At 37.4% G+C, this 16,075-nt stretch overlaps 1 protein-coding gene across 1 annotated transcript in view; it reads right to left on the bottom strand.

The window, feature by feature from the left end:
- Positions 1 to 16,075, bottom strand: part of RANBP9 (RAN binding protein 9) — a 91,481-nt gene that overhangs the window by 60,725 nt on the left and 14,681 nt on the right. Inside the window, exon 2 of the mRNA XM_059077892.2 lies at positions 15,726 to 15,837. Coding sequence (XP_058933875.1) covers positions 15,726 to 15,837 — 112 coding nt within the window. The remainder of the gene's footprint in view (positions 1 to 15,725; positions 15,838 to 16,075) is intronic.

The raw sequence follows: 16,075 nt of genomic DNA, 5'->3' as shown, positions 1-16,075 counted from the left end.
TAAGTAGTAATCTCTAAATGATATCTGAGCTAACAAAATTGAGGTAAAAATTTTACAGCTGAAATTAGAGAAAATTACGTGGGCCTCTCACTGTTGTGGCCTCTCCCATTGCAGAGCGCAGGCTCCGGACGCACAGGCTCAGCGGCCATGGCTCACCGGCCCAGCTGCTCTGCGGCATGTGGGATCTTCCCGGACCGCGGCACGAACCCGTGTCCCCTGCATCGGCAGGCGGATTCTCAACCACTGCGCCACCAGGGAAGCCCGAAATTCTTTTTCTCAACATTACTATTCAAACCTAGAGCATTTTGATTTCTTGTCTGTAGTAAAAAAATTTTTATTCTAATTCTACACGGACAGTAAAGCAGCTACTTCTTTCTATATATACCATACTACCCCTCCCCCATTTCTCCCAAAGCAAAAGGATCACAGAAAACAAAAATTAACAGGCTCTACTTCTTGCCTTTGGAAAGTCCACAATAATATACATCAACCCCTGAGTTGCATATTTCTTCCACTACCTTTCAAATAGCTATATATAAATACAAAATATAAATACCTTAAATTAAAGCCTGGCTATGTTTCCTAAGATGGACTTCAAGTACCTACTCATTTATCCGGCCTTTTAAGTAATAATTAAGACAATAAAATCTAGGATCAACAGAAGCAGAACATTATTTTGAGAGTTTCTCTAATAACTTTCTATCAAAGAATCTGATTTGTAGTTAATTACAAGAGCAACAAATCAATTTTTTAAAGTAGCCTGTTACAGTGTAAAATGTAGGGTAATGAAAATAATTTATCACATAATAGGTATAAAACACATCCTACTTTCACCTCATAGGCACTAAATTATTTACAACTCCAATAAAGTGAAGTTTTGGGTTAATAAAATTAATTCTTTATATTATAACCCATATTTAAAATCTTCTTACTTCTCATCATCTCCCTAAAAAATTGATGAAGAATGAAAAGCAGTAATTCCAAATCATGCAAAGAAGTTAGTAAGAAACTGCCTCACTTCAATTTTATAAACTTTACAGATACTATCCATCATACCAAGTGAGGTGTACCTATAATATAACTCTGGAGATTGGGGTGTACTTTACTGTTTTTCAGCAATAATGTTTCTCTCCACCAGTGTTCTAACTTCACTTCTTCATAGGAAGTCTCCATTTTTTAATATAAATAAGTAGGAAAATGGTGTTTTTATTAACATTATATGAAAATTAGGAAAAAAGAAAAATTAAATCAGAAATGAAGAAAAACTAAATGGAACACAAGAGTGAATAGACACCAGAAGAAAAGATGGAATAGAATGGAGGAAATTTTTTAAATAACAAAGAAGGAAAGAAAAAAATTCTGTGAGTAAATGATACAGAAGTTAGGCAAAGAAGATCCAACATACACTCAAAATTGGAGTCCCCCAAAACGAAACCTGTGTAATTGAAAAGAGCAAATAATGAAAATTATCACAGAAGAAAACATTTCTGAAATAAAAGAAGACTTGAACCTATTATTTAAGGTCATACATGAAGGTTAACACCAAGACATATTCAATACTGGTTCCTCAAAGAAAAATCTTTTGGGCATCCAAGCAAAAGACCCAATGTCTTGCAAGGAAAAAAAATGGCGTAAGACTTTTGACAGTGATACTTCATATCCAAGTCCACAAAGCTCAAGAAAATGTAAACCAGGGATTTTATATCCAACCAAACCTTCAAATATAATGGGTGTAATGGGCACAAGCAAGTTATGAACCAGAAAGGACTTAAATAATATTGTTCCCATGAGCTCTTCCTGAGCTCTCTAGTAAAGAATGAGCTTCAGAAAACCAAAAAACCCTAAGAGAAGCTTTGAAATAAGATCTGGTGGTAAGTATTAAATATACTGAATTTAGAACTAACACCAATGATGAGGTAACAGAGTTGCGTATGCAAATGTTATGTACTTTTAATGTGTGTATATATATATATATATATATATATATATGTATATATATATATATATATATATATATATATATATATAACAATTAATTAACAAAATGGAGAAGGGGAGAGTTTACCAAAAAGGAAATGTTCTACTGATACACTAGACTACCTAGATGAATCTCAAATGCATCATGCTAAGTGGGAAAAAAGCCATATTCTAAAGGCTACATTTATATGACATTTCCATTTATATGACAAAATACACTCTAGTTTCAAAATGAAAAACTATAGGAACAGAAAACAGATCAGCAGTTGCCAGGAGTTAGGGTGTGGGGGAGGATTTGATTACAAAGAGATATCAAGAGGGAATTCTGGGAGGTGAACTGTTCTAGATCTTATTATGGTGGTTGTTACATGATTCTATGCATTTGTCAAAACTCACAGACCTACACCACCACCCTCAAAAAAGTGAATTTTACTGCATGTGAATCAATAACAATTTTTTAAATACCAAAAAACAACAAAAAAGATTCTAGAGAAGAAGGGAAGGTCAAGAAGAGGTTAGTAGCTAATTCAATCACTGCTCACAACAGAGGATATCTTTAAAAGAGAAGACTACAGGTATTAGTATAATTTTCTAAATGTAAAAATATACTAACTCCTTGCCCAAAAAGCAAATAGACCATATCATTAAAAAAAAAAAAAAATTCAAAAGTGACAAAAATGTTTAAAGTTTCCTTTCACTCCTATCTCCAGCTAACCACTTCCCCTGTCTAGAAGCAACTAGTGTCTATCACCAGTTACTTGTGAGATCTGTTCACACTTTTCTATGGCATATTTGTTTATATTTTCAAAAGGAAATAATACAAAGAAAAAACAAGAACTAGTAAAAATGGTTACCTATGGGGGGAAGACCAGGATGAAGTGAGCCTTCTATGAAGTGCCTTCTTGTACAGTTTTAATTTGGGAACTATGTAAATGTTCAAATGTTTCATTTAATTAAAACAAAAATCAAAAAGAAAAACACAATCCCTATAAACAGAAGATAAATTTAAATAAGTGAAACTAATAATATGTCAAGTTGGTCTAAAACTGTAAAAAAAAAAACCACATACAGTATTCAATATTTTTAGTAATAATATTGGTATGTTAATTTAGAAATGTATAGTCATGTTCTAGGACAAAGCAACTAAAAATTTATGTCAAAAGCATTAAAAACAAAGATTTTCAGAGTAAGAAAAAAGAGATACAAGTGTAAAATTGGAGAATTTAAATAAAACTGATTTGGAAACTCTGACTGTGAAATGCATTAAAAAATAAGATGTGTTCATGGATGGACAGATCTGTGATAAAGCAAATAGAGCAAAATCCTAATCTAAAATCAAGGTGGTATATGGCTGTTCACTGTATTAACTCTTCTTTATGCTTGAAAACGCTGGGGAGGAAAACTGCTGAGATTCCACACCGTCTAAATCACAGAGAAAGCAGCACTGGGATGGAGCACAACTCCTCACCAGCCTGTGTTTCTGTTCCAAAACAGTTACTACTCTGTAATCACTTTAAACATCTCAGCCACTCCTTCTGAAAAACCTACCCAACTGCCAAACCGTCCACAGAAAATCAAAAGGTCCAGGACTAACAGACCATGTCTCCTTATTTTGGAACATTTACTTTCATATAAGTGATCCCAGAAGAAGGCCAACAGCAAGCACTCAATGTATCTGAGATAAAAATAAATAGATTGGTTACAAACTTTCTCTGGTTCTGCAAAACTGAAATATGATTTCAAGTAATACACTCATTATGACAAAGCTATACAACCTTAAAATTATATTGAAAGATTATGGGTATCTTCAAGACACCATTAAAATGGGATTTTTCTCTTTGAATTTTTAATTAAACTCATATTAAGTATAGGTAGTGGTACACATGAGCATAACATATTTTTAAAATCTCTTTTACGTGATTCACATACATCTTAAACCAATTTTTCTTTCTCAGACTAATGTTAAAATTTGTCTGAATAGAGGGGAAAAAAAGGCAGGGAGAATATACCCCCAAAATGTCAACTGTACTTTAGTACGGGTGGTAGGACTGCACATGCTTTTAAAAATAGTTATGCCTTTTTTCTATTTCACAGGATCTGTTTGATTTTCCCTTTTGCATTAAGAATACATTACCTTACAGCTGGAGAAAAGGTTCTTAAAAAAATCCACATGCATTTACTGGGTATAAAATAAGTGATGGAGCAAGGGGTAAAGGTGATTTGGGATTTCAACTACAATGAAGATGGATAACCAACTCGAGAATAATTTAAGAAACGTGATGGCTATATATCTCTAGGGCACTTTTCCCACATTCACTGGGTACTTTGTTAAACAACATTTTCCTCACCAACAGAAATGCAGCTCCCAACCATCTTTGCTGGTTTCAAAATGTCGGTAAAGAAGTATCCCAAATCCAAGGCTCACTTTGTTCACTCCATAAACACCAATACCTATACTCTGTACGAGGCACAGAGCTGGGGGTACGCAGAGGCAAAGCTGTAACCCCACCGACTCCACTCAGGCACCTGTTTTGTGCCTGGCATTGTTCTATGCACTGAGGAGACGGTAGCGAACAAAATCAACCAAAAATCCCTCCTGCTTCTCTTCACATAAGCTGTCTTTCACTGGCACATCCTACCTGGCATCTCCAGAAACCCCACCTCAGAAATCCCACCACACCTCTTCTTAAACCTCACTAGAAACAGCAACATACAAATTTCTCCATTTTGTTTGCTTTTACCCGCTCTTTACTGATTCCATTTCCTCCTTATCCAGCCTGAACTAAAGAACTGTCCATTTAAACATTTCCTCACCAGTAACCTCAACTACTACAACTGTCCTTCTAACTTATCTAAACTATGATTTCCCATCCTGCATCAATCATACAATTCAACTTTCCTCCCCAACCAGCTGAGTACATACAGAAAAATTATTTTACATATGTAAACTGCTGTCACTACAAATTCATGGTTTAAAATCTCACAGTTCAATACTTTTACTTCTCTGATCAATAAATATTTACTAAGTAGCTACGTGTGGGCCAACACAGACTAAACTGTGAAAAAGACAGAAGTCTGTGCTCTCGTGGAGCTGACACTCTAACAAGGAAGACAGAGCTTACATAAATAATTATGAATATGACGAAATCTTATAAAGGGGGAGTAAAAGTGCTATGAAAGCAGGTAACAGAGGAGTCTAACCTAGTTTGGAGGTGGAAAGGTTGTCAAGACAAGCTTCCCAAAGTAGAGATGTTTCTGTTCTAATCAATTCCATGTTCCAGCCCACATTCCGAACTTATATTTAACCCCTCAACCCCACTCCCTCAGCAAAGGAACTAGCCTCCTCAACTTACCCTGGATTCCCTAGTGATTTCCTCTCCTCAATTTACATATATGACCAAGTTTCTCCCGCCCACACGGAAATTGGACTCATCCTTCTAGAGAGTATTTTGGCCAGTGCCTCATGCACCTTAAAAGAGTACATACTTTTTCTTTTGATCCAATAATTCTACTTCAAAAATCTTTCCTAAAGAAATATAGACACCATGCATAAAAATTATTTATAATAGTGAAAAGAGTTAGAAACAACTTAAATAACAATAGCAGAATAGCTATGGACGTGCCTTAATACAATGTTGATGCAAAAAAATAAAACAGAAAGAAAAACGATGGTCAGAGCTTTCAATCTCATAGTAAAGCGCTTATACCTGTAACTAGGTTAAAAAATACATAGTAATAAGTATGTCTTGGTAAATCAATAATAAAAACAGGATGTAAAAATGTGTAAGAAGGGCTTCCCTGGTGGTGCAGTGGTTGAGAATCCGCCTTCTAATGCAGGGGACGCAGGTTCAAGCCCTGGTCTGGGAAGATCCCACATGCCGCGGAGCAACTAGGCCCGTGAGCCACCACTACTGAGCCTGCGCGTCTGGAGCCTGCGCTCCGCAACAAGAGAGGCCGCAATAGTGAGAGGCCCGCATACCACAATGAAGAGTGGCCTCCGCACGCCACAACTAGAGAAAGCCGTTGCACAGAAACGAAGCCCCAACACAGCCAAAACTAACTAAATAATTTTAATTTTTTTAAATGTGTAAGAAGAGTACAGTTGTGTAAAAAAAGTGTATATAAAAAAACTGGAAGGAAACAAGTTGAATTATTAATAGAATTTATACAAGATATACTTTTCTTCGTCTAATTTTTCTGAACGGATGGAGAAATACTGTTTCCTACAAGTGCAGCACAGCTAGGCAGTCCTCTGGCTCCACCAACTCCATCCCTTACCTCTAACTCTCTGATGCACTGCACTCACTCCCACCCCAACTTTAAGGAAATTGCCGGAACAAGGATTAACAACCTCCTGAGTGACAAACCAGTGGACACTTCAGTTCTCCTTTTAATTGACTTCCTTGGCTTCTAACACACAGTACTCTCTAGAATCTTCCTTCTAACTCAGACCATTCCTTCTCAGAATCCTTAGCTAGATTCTTCCCTCCTAATTTCCAGTAAACATGGTGTTTCAGATGTCCATTCTCAGACCTCTTCTTTTTTTACACCACATACTTGGGTGATCGTATCAATCCTCATGGCTTCAACAAGTTACATTCTGATGACTCCAAAATCCACCTACAACTTTTCTCTCTCCTCAATCCCATTTATTTTCAGTCAAAGCCCCTACTATTAATTCATCATCTGGATGTCTCACAGCAGTTCAAACAACATCCCCATCATCTGCAACTTCAAAGTTCCACTTCTCTCCAGTATTTTTTATTATGTTCAGTCACAGCACCATCTATCTAATCGACTGTCCCAGCCAGAACAATGGAAGTCACTCTTCATTCTTTCCCTTTCAACAGCTACCCTTACCATTCCCACCTCCTAATCAAGTTTTTTTTCTTTAAAGTGCTTAATAGCTAATAAATCTGTCTACTTTCCTCACTAACTCCACTACACAGATTAAGCCAATTCAAAGTCATAATGGCCCAACTGGTCCTCTTGTCTCTCTCAGACCTCTCTTTTCTGTATCAGCGTTAACCTCTCCAAAATGCAAATCCAATCGTTGTCACTCCCTTTTAAAGCCAGCACCCAGAAGGTAAAGATTATCCATCAGAAGCCCCTTCACGATCACCTCCAGACACATTCATGCCACAAACTTGCTCTTTTTCCATCGGCAACAGAAGCATCAAGGCTGTGCACCAGGCACTCTACCAGGTGCTTTAAGTGAACTATTTAATCTCATCCTATGAGGTTGGCACTATTGTTTCCATTTTACAGAAAAGGAAATAAAGAGTTTGTCGAAAAGTACAAGGTCACAGAACTAGTAAGTGGCAAAGCAAATATTCAAATCTCCATCTTTCTTGTCCCAAAGTACTGCACTGTATTTCTTAGCAAAAGTAACTAAATCAGCTTCTAAAACAACTACTCATCTTTGAAAACTCTGCTCATAGAGTATCTCTGGAGGAATTCCTAGGAAATCAGTCTAAGGAGGATAAATAGGTAGCTGAAGGACAGGGAAGTGACAGAGATTTATGTTTAACTTTCTTCCTCTTCCATAACTGTATGCAAGTTTTCTAGAGGCTTCCTTGATTGCCACCCCATTTTCCAACAGACTTGGTCACTTCCTCCACCATACTGCTTCTCTACTTTGTTCATATAGCTATTACTATACATTTTTAATGCTATATTTAATTATTTACTGACACGTTCATTTCTATTCTTACCTACAAACTTCTGGAGGGCAGAGACCCTGTCCTGGCCAATCCCTCCTTGTAAACCCTAGGTTCCTAGCACAATATCTGGTACATAATAGGTACCACCCAACAAGTTAAACTACCTCCTCCTCCTCTATTTTTTTAACCTCTATCACAATTCATCCCTAGGCAATAGCCTTGTAGCCTAACTCCTATGTCTAGCCATCTTTCACACTGCCATCACACACTGCATCCCCTCCCCACCCCGTACTGTTTTCCTAAAACAGATGCCGTATCACTGCCCTACTCAAAAAGACTGAAGGCTCCCTACTACCTATAGAGCATTTGCCCTTAGAACTATCATCAAGGCTTTCTAATATGATTCCAATTCCACTCTTACTTCTGTAAACTCTTCACTATAAGCCCTCAAGTCTCCAGCAATACTGAGTCATCTACCTCAGCCAAAGACACCATACAGTTCCACTCCTCCCGTGAGACAAGTCCAGCCATTTATCACAGTCTGAAATATTTTTCCCCAATGAAGTGTCTCAAATTTTTACTCATTTTCCAAGGTCTATCAAACACTACTTCCTTTATAAATCTATTTCCTTGAGCTAGAATTAATCATCATCTCCTCAGTTCTCCCATATACTCTCTCATTCTAAGTACTTAGTATATTACGTCTTAATCTAGAGTTATTTGCATATGTCTGCTCCCTGCTCTGCCCCACTGTACCCTCCAAATACTGACTTCAATATTCCTTGAGAACAAGAATGCACATTCAGTTCACTCAATGCATTTATTGAGTTTCTGCCAAGTGTCAGGTCATCTACTAGAAACTATGGATAAGACAGAGATAGGGCTTCCCTGGTGGCCCAGTGGTTGAGAGTCCGCCTGCCAATGCAGGGGACACGGGTTCATGCCCTGGTCCAGGAAGATCCCACATGCCACGGAGCGGCTGGGCCCGTGAGCCATGGACGCTGAGCCTGCGCGTCCGGAGCCTGTGCTCCGCAGCGGGAGAGGCCACAATGAGAGGCCCGCATACCGCAAAAAAAAAAAAAAAAGGACAGAGATAAATAAAATAATTTCTTATACTCGCTCAGCTGCTGACAATGCTAGATACACCATACCTGTTCAATATATATTAAGTAAATAAATATATAGTTTATTTGATATCTTTGTTCACATTTTCCGTCTGTGTTTCCACTTACTGCTTATCACCAATAGAAACTAGAAGGAAAGGCCTTCTAAAAAGCCTTTTAAAGCTAGATGGGAAGAAAGGCCTTTCTTTCTCTTCCACTCCCCCAAGAAATAATCCAGAAAGTCAGGAAGCATAGAAGGAATGTTCTATGCTTTTATTATCAGCAGAATTTAGGAACAGAACAGAGACTGGATTACTTGCTGATTTCTCCTGAATCACACTGGCAGAATGGCATCAATATTTTGTTTGAAGAGCTAAAAATATCACACTCATAATAAATTATAATTCTAAAAATTTCCAAATAAAAATTTTATTATCTCTCACATTTATAATTAACTGTATCTCCATTGCCTCTATCAGTATACATAATTTAAAACCTGAATAAAATTCCTGAACTGAAAGTACATTCAAAAGACACAGACTACTTTTAGAAATTCATCTTGACAGTCAACAAGAATTAACAAGAACATAAAGTAAATATATACCCTTTAAATATGTCTCCTAAAGAAAATGATTTCATGCAGATAATGTGATTTAATTTTTTGGGTGCAAAATGTGTTAGGAATTCATTTTTAAATTAATCAAAAAATTGAGACAGGCTATTTTGTCCTAATAAAGTAAGCTTATTTTGCTGAACATACACAAAAATTATGTTTCGTTTAAATGAAAATCCAAGGCAGAAAACAGAACATATTATTTGTTTCGTTCAATAAAAGGAACTTCCTTCAAGCCTCACTTCTTAGGCAATGAAGAAAACAAGTACCAATCATCACAGTCATATTCCTAGTTTTCCAAGGAAGACCTAGAAGTCATGCATCTTACAAATAAACTGAGAAGCAATTCATACCCAACTCTTGCCATTTCATGAGAAAACTTGCTACAATGAATTTCTCATAAGAAAACTGACATCTTGGATCTAAATATTTATTTACCTGTCCTAATCTTGGATAAACACACTGTTTAAAAGAAAATTCAATTTTAAATTAAGTATAATAAACTCTCAGACGAGCATGTATCACTGCAAATGAAAGGTAACTAACAGCTGCTCTTTCTGGTCAAGTCTTTACAACGACATTAGGATTTTAGGAAGGAATTTTTATACCTCTTGATACAGTTCAATATATCTCCAGAAAGACATTACTTGGCCAAAATAAGCTACATGGCTTGCTTTTCTTCCATAAATGAACTGTTTGTTCTTTCCTGCCAAAAGCATTGGGTTGGACCTAAAACTGTGTTCAAAAAGATTACCAGAAATAAACAAAATCAGACCAAAGAAACACAACAGTTTTCTCTAAAAATATACAGGAGGTGGGTACTGTTTCTCATCCATCCGTTTGTTCATTCATATGAATGCTAGCTAAAAAGCAAGTACTGGAATTACAGAAATATAAAATAATCCCTCACCCTTGAATCTGTACCGTTATACCATCACCAATAAGCAGACAATTAGCTGTATAAATATTATAATTACAGTCTGCCCAAAAAGCAAAGGAAGCATAATAAAGGCACAATCTTATTTGGGGGAGGAGAAAGTGCCACCAAAAAAAAGTAACTGTAAACTACGACTTGAAAAGTAATTAGTTAAGCTTGGCAAATGGGGAAAGAGACAAGAGAAGGTGAATATAAGGAGGAAGGAAAGAACTTGCACACAAAACTAGAAACATGAGCCAGCAAGTACCATCAGAGAACTACAGAGAGTACCTTACGGCACTACATACCTGCCATCTACTTTCCACAGATGCCAACTCTGATTAGAAAAAAGTCTTTGGGGGTATTTTTGAAACCAAATCCCCCTGCCAGGTTTATGGTTAACCTCTCTATCCAAAACTTTATTCCCTTTCTTGTCCCACCCTTGTTCCCCTCAGGACTGAGGAGCATCAAAAAAAAAAAATGGAGACTGAAACCCAGCAGACCCCTTCGAGACCTTCCCGGGTACAAAAGCCCCTCCCTGTTTCTTGTTTGTAGGAAAAAGGCTTTAGTCTCCTAGGCCTTTCCTGATTTCCAAAGAGCAGACTCAAGTAGTTACTAATTAGGGAAGTGAGGGAATGCAGAAACAAAGGAAAAGCAGTCAAGCAAGAAAAGTAAGGATAGCTTTAAACAACAGTGCAGCCACAAAACAGAGTCCTAGTTCCTCCCCTCAAGGCATATACATAACAATCTGACAAATATCTTTGAATAGTTCTGCAGAAACTAAGACTCACTCCCAAGAGGTGAATGGTGACTTTGTGCTGATCACAAGCATGTAGACCCTGGATAGGATGGAACCAGGAGGCTGATGATTAAGATTCCCAAAACATCACCCTGTTATCTCACCACCAACCAACCAGAAGAGAGTCCACGAGCTGATCACACACCCTACACCCCTCACCCCTAATGCTGCCTTTAAAAACCCTTCCCAGAAAGTCACTGGGAGTTCAGGTCTTTTTAGCATGGGCTGCCCATCCTCCTTGCTTGGTGTCTGCGATAAACACTGTACTTCACCACAACCCAGTGTCAGCAGATCGGCTTTGCTGGGTGCCAGGCAAGTGGACCCCAGTTTGGTTAGGTAGTATTTTCTAACCTATCCCTCTCCTTTGGGGTTCCATCCCTCTCCTTTGGGGTCACTTTATGTTGATTCAATTCTGTTTAACACCCTACTTTCTATTTTCTGGGGCTTATTTCTCCAAACCTAAGCTGGAAGAAAAATGGAAACGGAGATTAACTGGATGCCCCAGTTAGAGCTCCCATAGCTCAGAAAAGAGATGAGGAATAAGAACCTTAAATTTAATCAGGGTGAATGCCAAAATGATGACTGCCCTAAGAAGCATTCTGTTCAACTGAGCTGTCAATTCAGTATTTTTTTTTAAGAAGATGTTGGGGGTAGGAGTTTATTAATTAATTTATTTATTTTTGCTGTGTTGGGTCTTCGTTTCTGTGCGAGGGCTATCTCTAGTTGTGCAAGTGGGGGCCACTCTTCATTGAGGTGCGTGGGCCTCTCACTATCGCGGTCTCTCCCTTTGCAGAGCACAGGCTCCAGAAGCGCAGGCTCAGTAGTTGTGGCTCATGGGCCTAGTTGCTCCGCGGCATGTGGGATCCTCCCAGACCAGGGCTCGAAACCATGTCCCCTGCATTAGCAGGCAGATTCTCAACCACTGCGCCACCAGGGAAGCCACCCAAATCAGTATTTTTAAGTATATCTGTTAAGTCATTTCGTAACCATGTCCACAGGCGTTGACAAGTAATTAATTTAAAATCGAAATAGGGGACTCCCCTGACAGTCCAGCGGTTAAAGACTGCACCTTCCAATGCAGGCGTTTGATCCCTGGTTGGGGAGCTAAGATCCCACATGCCTCCTGGCCAAAAAACCAAAACATAAAACAGAAGCAATATTGTAACAAATTCAATAAAGACTTTAAAAATGGTCCACATTAAAAAAAAAAAATCTTAAAAAAAATAAATAAAATAAAATCGAAATAAAGGAACTACTGAGTTTGTTTAAAAAAAAACAGGTCAGATAAGAATTAATGAAGACATTAATGATGTCTTCAACATCATTAGTCATTAGGGAAAAGTAAATTAAAACCACAACAAGAAACCATTAGAATGGCTACAAATTTAAAACAAAACAAAACAAAATCCCTGACAACAGCAAGTGCTACTGAGGAGGCAAAGCCACAGGAACCCTCACACGCTGCTCATGGGATTGTAAACTAGTACAGCCATGCTGCAAAACGATTTGGCAGTTTCTTATAAAGTTAAAAATACACTTAACAAAGGACCCAGCAATCCCACTCCTTTGTGTTTACCCGAGTAAATGAAAACTCATGTTTACGGAAAAAACCTATACATAAATGTTTAGAGTGGCTATATTCCTAACTGCCAAAAACTGGAAATAACCTGATGTCCTTCAACTGAAGAGTGAGAAGCAAACTGCGGTTGGTTCATCCACATAATCAGCAATAACAAGGAATGAACTACCAATACATACAAAAATAGAGATGAACCTCAAATGCATTATACTCAGTGAAAGATGCCAGACTTAAAAGGCTACTCTACTCATCATACTCTATGATTCCATTTACATACCATCCTAGAAACAGCAAAACTATAAAGGAAGAAAACCAATCAGTGGTTACCAGGGGCTGGAGATGGGGAAAGGTTGCCTAAAAAGGGGTATGGAGGAATTCTGCAGGGTGATGGAACTGTTCTATATATTGATTGTGGTGATGGTTACAAGACTGTACACATCTGTCAAAACTCACAGGCCTGCACACTAAAAATGGAAAGTTTTACTACATGTAAAATATACCTAATTAAAAAAATAATGAGGGATTCTGGCAACAAAAAGATGAAACTGAAAAATTACAAAGGTCACATCATGAAGGACCCTGCTAAGAAGCTTTAGATTTTTATCTCAAAGCAACAGGTGTACCAAATAATCTCAAGAAAGGGACAGACACAATTGAGTTCTGTATTAGAAAGAAGATGAGCAATAGTTATAGACTGGAGTGAGAGCAAAACAGGGAGCAATTGGGAGACCTCAGTAATTTAGGGGACAAATTACCAAGACCTGACTCAGGCAGAAAGTGTAGAAATGGACAGAGAACGTTTAAGGCAAGAAATTCTCAAGTTTCTAGCAATAGTGAAACCATTAACCAAGCTAGGGTTGAGAAAAAGATTTTAAACAAGCTAAATTTAAATGCCTGTGGGACATTCAAATACAAACATCTGGGCAGATATATTGCTCTAGAGCTCACGGGAATGACCTGAGATGTAGCTTTAGATCTGAGACTCGTCCGAGAATTTGCAGCCATGAAAATATAAGGTCACGGCGGGAAAGGCCGCGGCAGTGAGAGGCCCGCGTACCTCAAAAAAAAAAAAAAAAAAATTAAGAATAGAAACACCATATGACCCAGCTATTCCACTTCTGGGTATTTGTCCAAGAACACAAAAACACTAATTTGAAAAGATATATTGCAGCCCAATATTCATTGCAGCTTTATTTACAACAGCCAAGATATGGAAACAACCTAAGTGTCCATCAGTGGAGGAATGGGTAAACAAAATGTGGTATATATACACAATGGAACACTACTCAGCCATAAAAAAGAATGAAATCCTGCCATCTGTGACAGTAAGGATGAACCTTGACAGTATTATGCCAAGTGAAATAAATCAGAGAAAGACAAATACTGTATTATTTGACTCATATGTGGAATATCCAAAAAAAAAAAAAAAAAAAAAAAGCAAACCAACAAACACAGATATAGAGATCAGATTAGTGGTTAACAGAAAAGAACTAGGTTGGGTGTAGGTGAATGGGAAAAGGGGGTCAACTGTATGGTGACGGATGGTAACTAGACTTGTAGTTTATATAGACCAATTTGTAGCGACCTCTTTGTAGTATATACAGATGTTGAATTATAATGCTGTACACTTGAAACTTACATAAAAATTATATTTAAAGATTAAAAATTAATGAACTATAGCTGTGTGTATTAATATCTATCAGTGAAATTCAAAATAAAATTTTAATGCTGATTGTAAAAAAAAAAAGAAAATGTAAGGTCAAGCTCATGCAAAGATACAATATGTAGAGTGAAAGGTAAAGAGAATCCTGGGAATTATCCTGAGCAACACTGGCATTATGGAGTTGATGATATAAATTGAAGTATAAAACAACTGGCTTACTGGGTATGCAGCAGCAGAGTTAGGAATGGTTACAATCATGTGCCTATTTCAATTTGGGGTCTCTCAACCACTTTCCCGTTGGCTTCTCTGATTTTACCTTTGGCTTGATCACCCTGGGAAAACTAAGGTAGTTAAAAAGTTATCGTTGAACCCAAGGTTTCACTTTGTACCTTCCATATCGTTGACATTGAGAATATTCAGCAAATAAAGAGGAATAATCTACTGAACACACTTATTTTGTCAATTAAACACAGAAGCAGCACCAAGAGGGGTTAAATGACTCACTTCAAGTACAGGTAAACTTACACAGCCCCATAAATTTACCTTGGTAGATGAACAAATGACTCTATAGATGCTTTAAAGGATCTCTGATACCACAATGAAGTTATCAGGAAATACCACAGGATAGACCCAATGATTCTATGTAATTAGCTCTCAGTCAGAGGGATGCACTGAAATTCCCTGTGGAGCTGTCTCAAAATGCCTATCTTCCAAACTCTACATCTGAAAATACTGATTAAGGAACTTCTGGAGTAAGACCCAAACTACTATATTTTTAATAGTCCCCTAAGTGACTCTGATGTGTGTACACACGCGCACGCGCGCGCACACACACACACACACACACACACAAAACCAGTGATCTCAAGTTGAAAAGCAATGATATAAAAGTTGGTTCTAGCATCTACATGAAGTTCTCATTTGGAAGCTTCGAAACTACATCCTAATACTTGGGAATCGCCTCCAACTGAGAGCATACAAACATATATTTCCCTGATCTAAATCTAAAATTCTGAGCCCCCATCCCTGTAAAATATCTATGAATCACCTTTTGGTTTTGGTTAACTACCTTTGAGAAGATTTAACTTCTCAGCAGAATGCAGAAAATGGCAGTGTAAGAAAGGCATGGAAAATGAGTCATTATCTCTCTATAGTTTTATTCCAATTTTCCACTTTAACGACAAACCTACCAGAAAAACCTGGTAATTTCACCAACTCAAGTGTTAACTTCAACTAGTATTGAAGCAGAGCCAGGTACAACATGCTATACTAGAATACTCATATTCCACTTTTCCAATTACCAAAATTTCCAAAAAATTCCAATTTTCCAATTACATCATAAATGGTTAAGAATCAAAGCAAAAATAATTACCCATAAGCAAACGATTTTTCCCATCAAAATGTACACTTACCCATCTCTCCCCTTACTGACGATTTTTACTTCAAAATAATAAATCCCACAGGCTGCTGGTATTGGATGCGTGGCACGAACTGAAGCTGCATCTTTTGGGGTTTTGCCATGACCTGCATAAGGAACAGGAAGGAAAATAAAATCAAGAGAGATAATCAAATGAAAATCTTAACAAAAAATTCAGGATCCAATATGGTTTTTGAATGAGATATACATTTCTGCTTTCATCAGTATAATCAAAGACTTAATAACACATTTATCATCACAATTAATCCAATATGCAAAATAGCCCAACTTAAACATGGAACTCTTCACACTATTACTAGTTTTGATAAAATTTCAGAATCTAAG

This window comes from Kogia breviceps, chromosome 10 (assembly GCF_026419965.1).
Source record: "Kogia breviceps isolate mKogBre1 chromosome 10, mKogBre1 haplotype 1, whole genome shotgun sequence".
In the NCBI taxonomy this organism is placed as follows: Eukaryota; Metazoa; Chordata; class Mammalia; order Artiodactyla; family Physeteridae; genus Kogia; species Kogia breviceps.
Note: the sequence above shows the minus strand (reverse complement) of the source record. Positions and strands in the feature narration are given on the sequence as shown.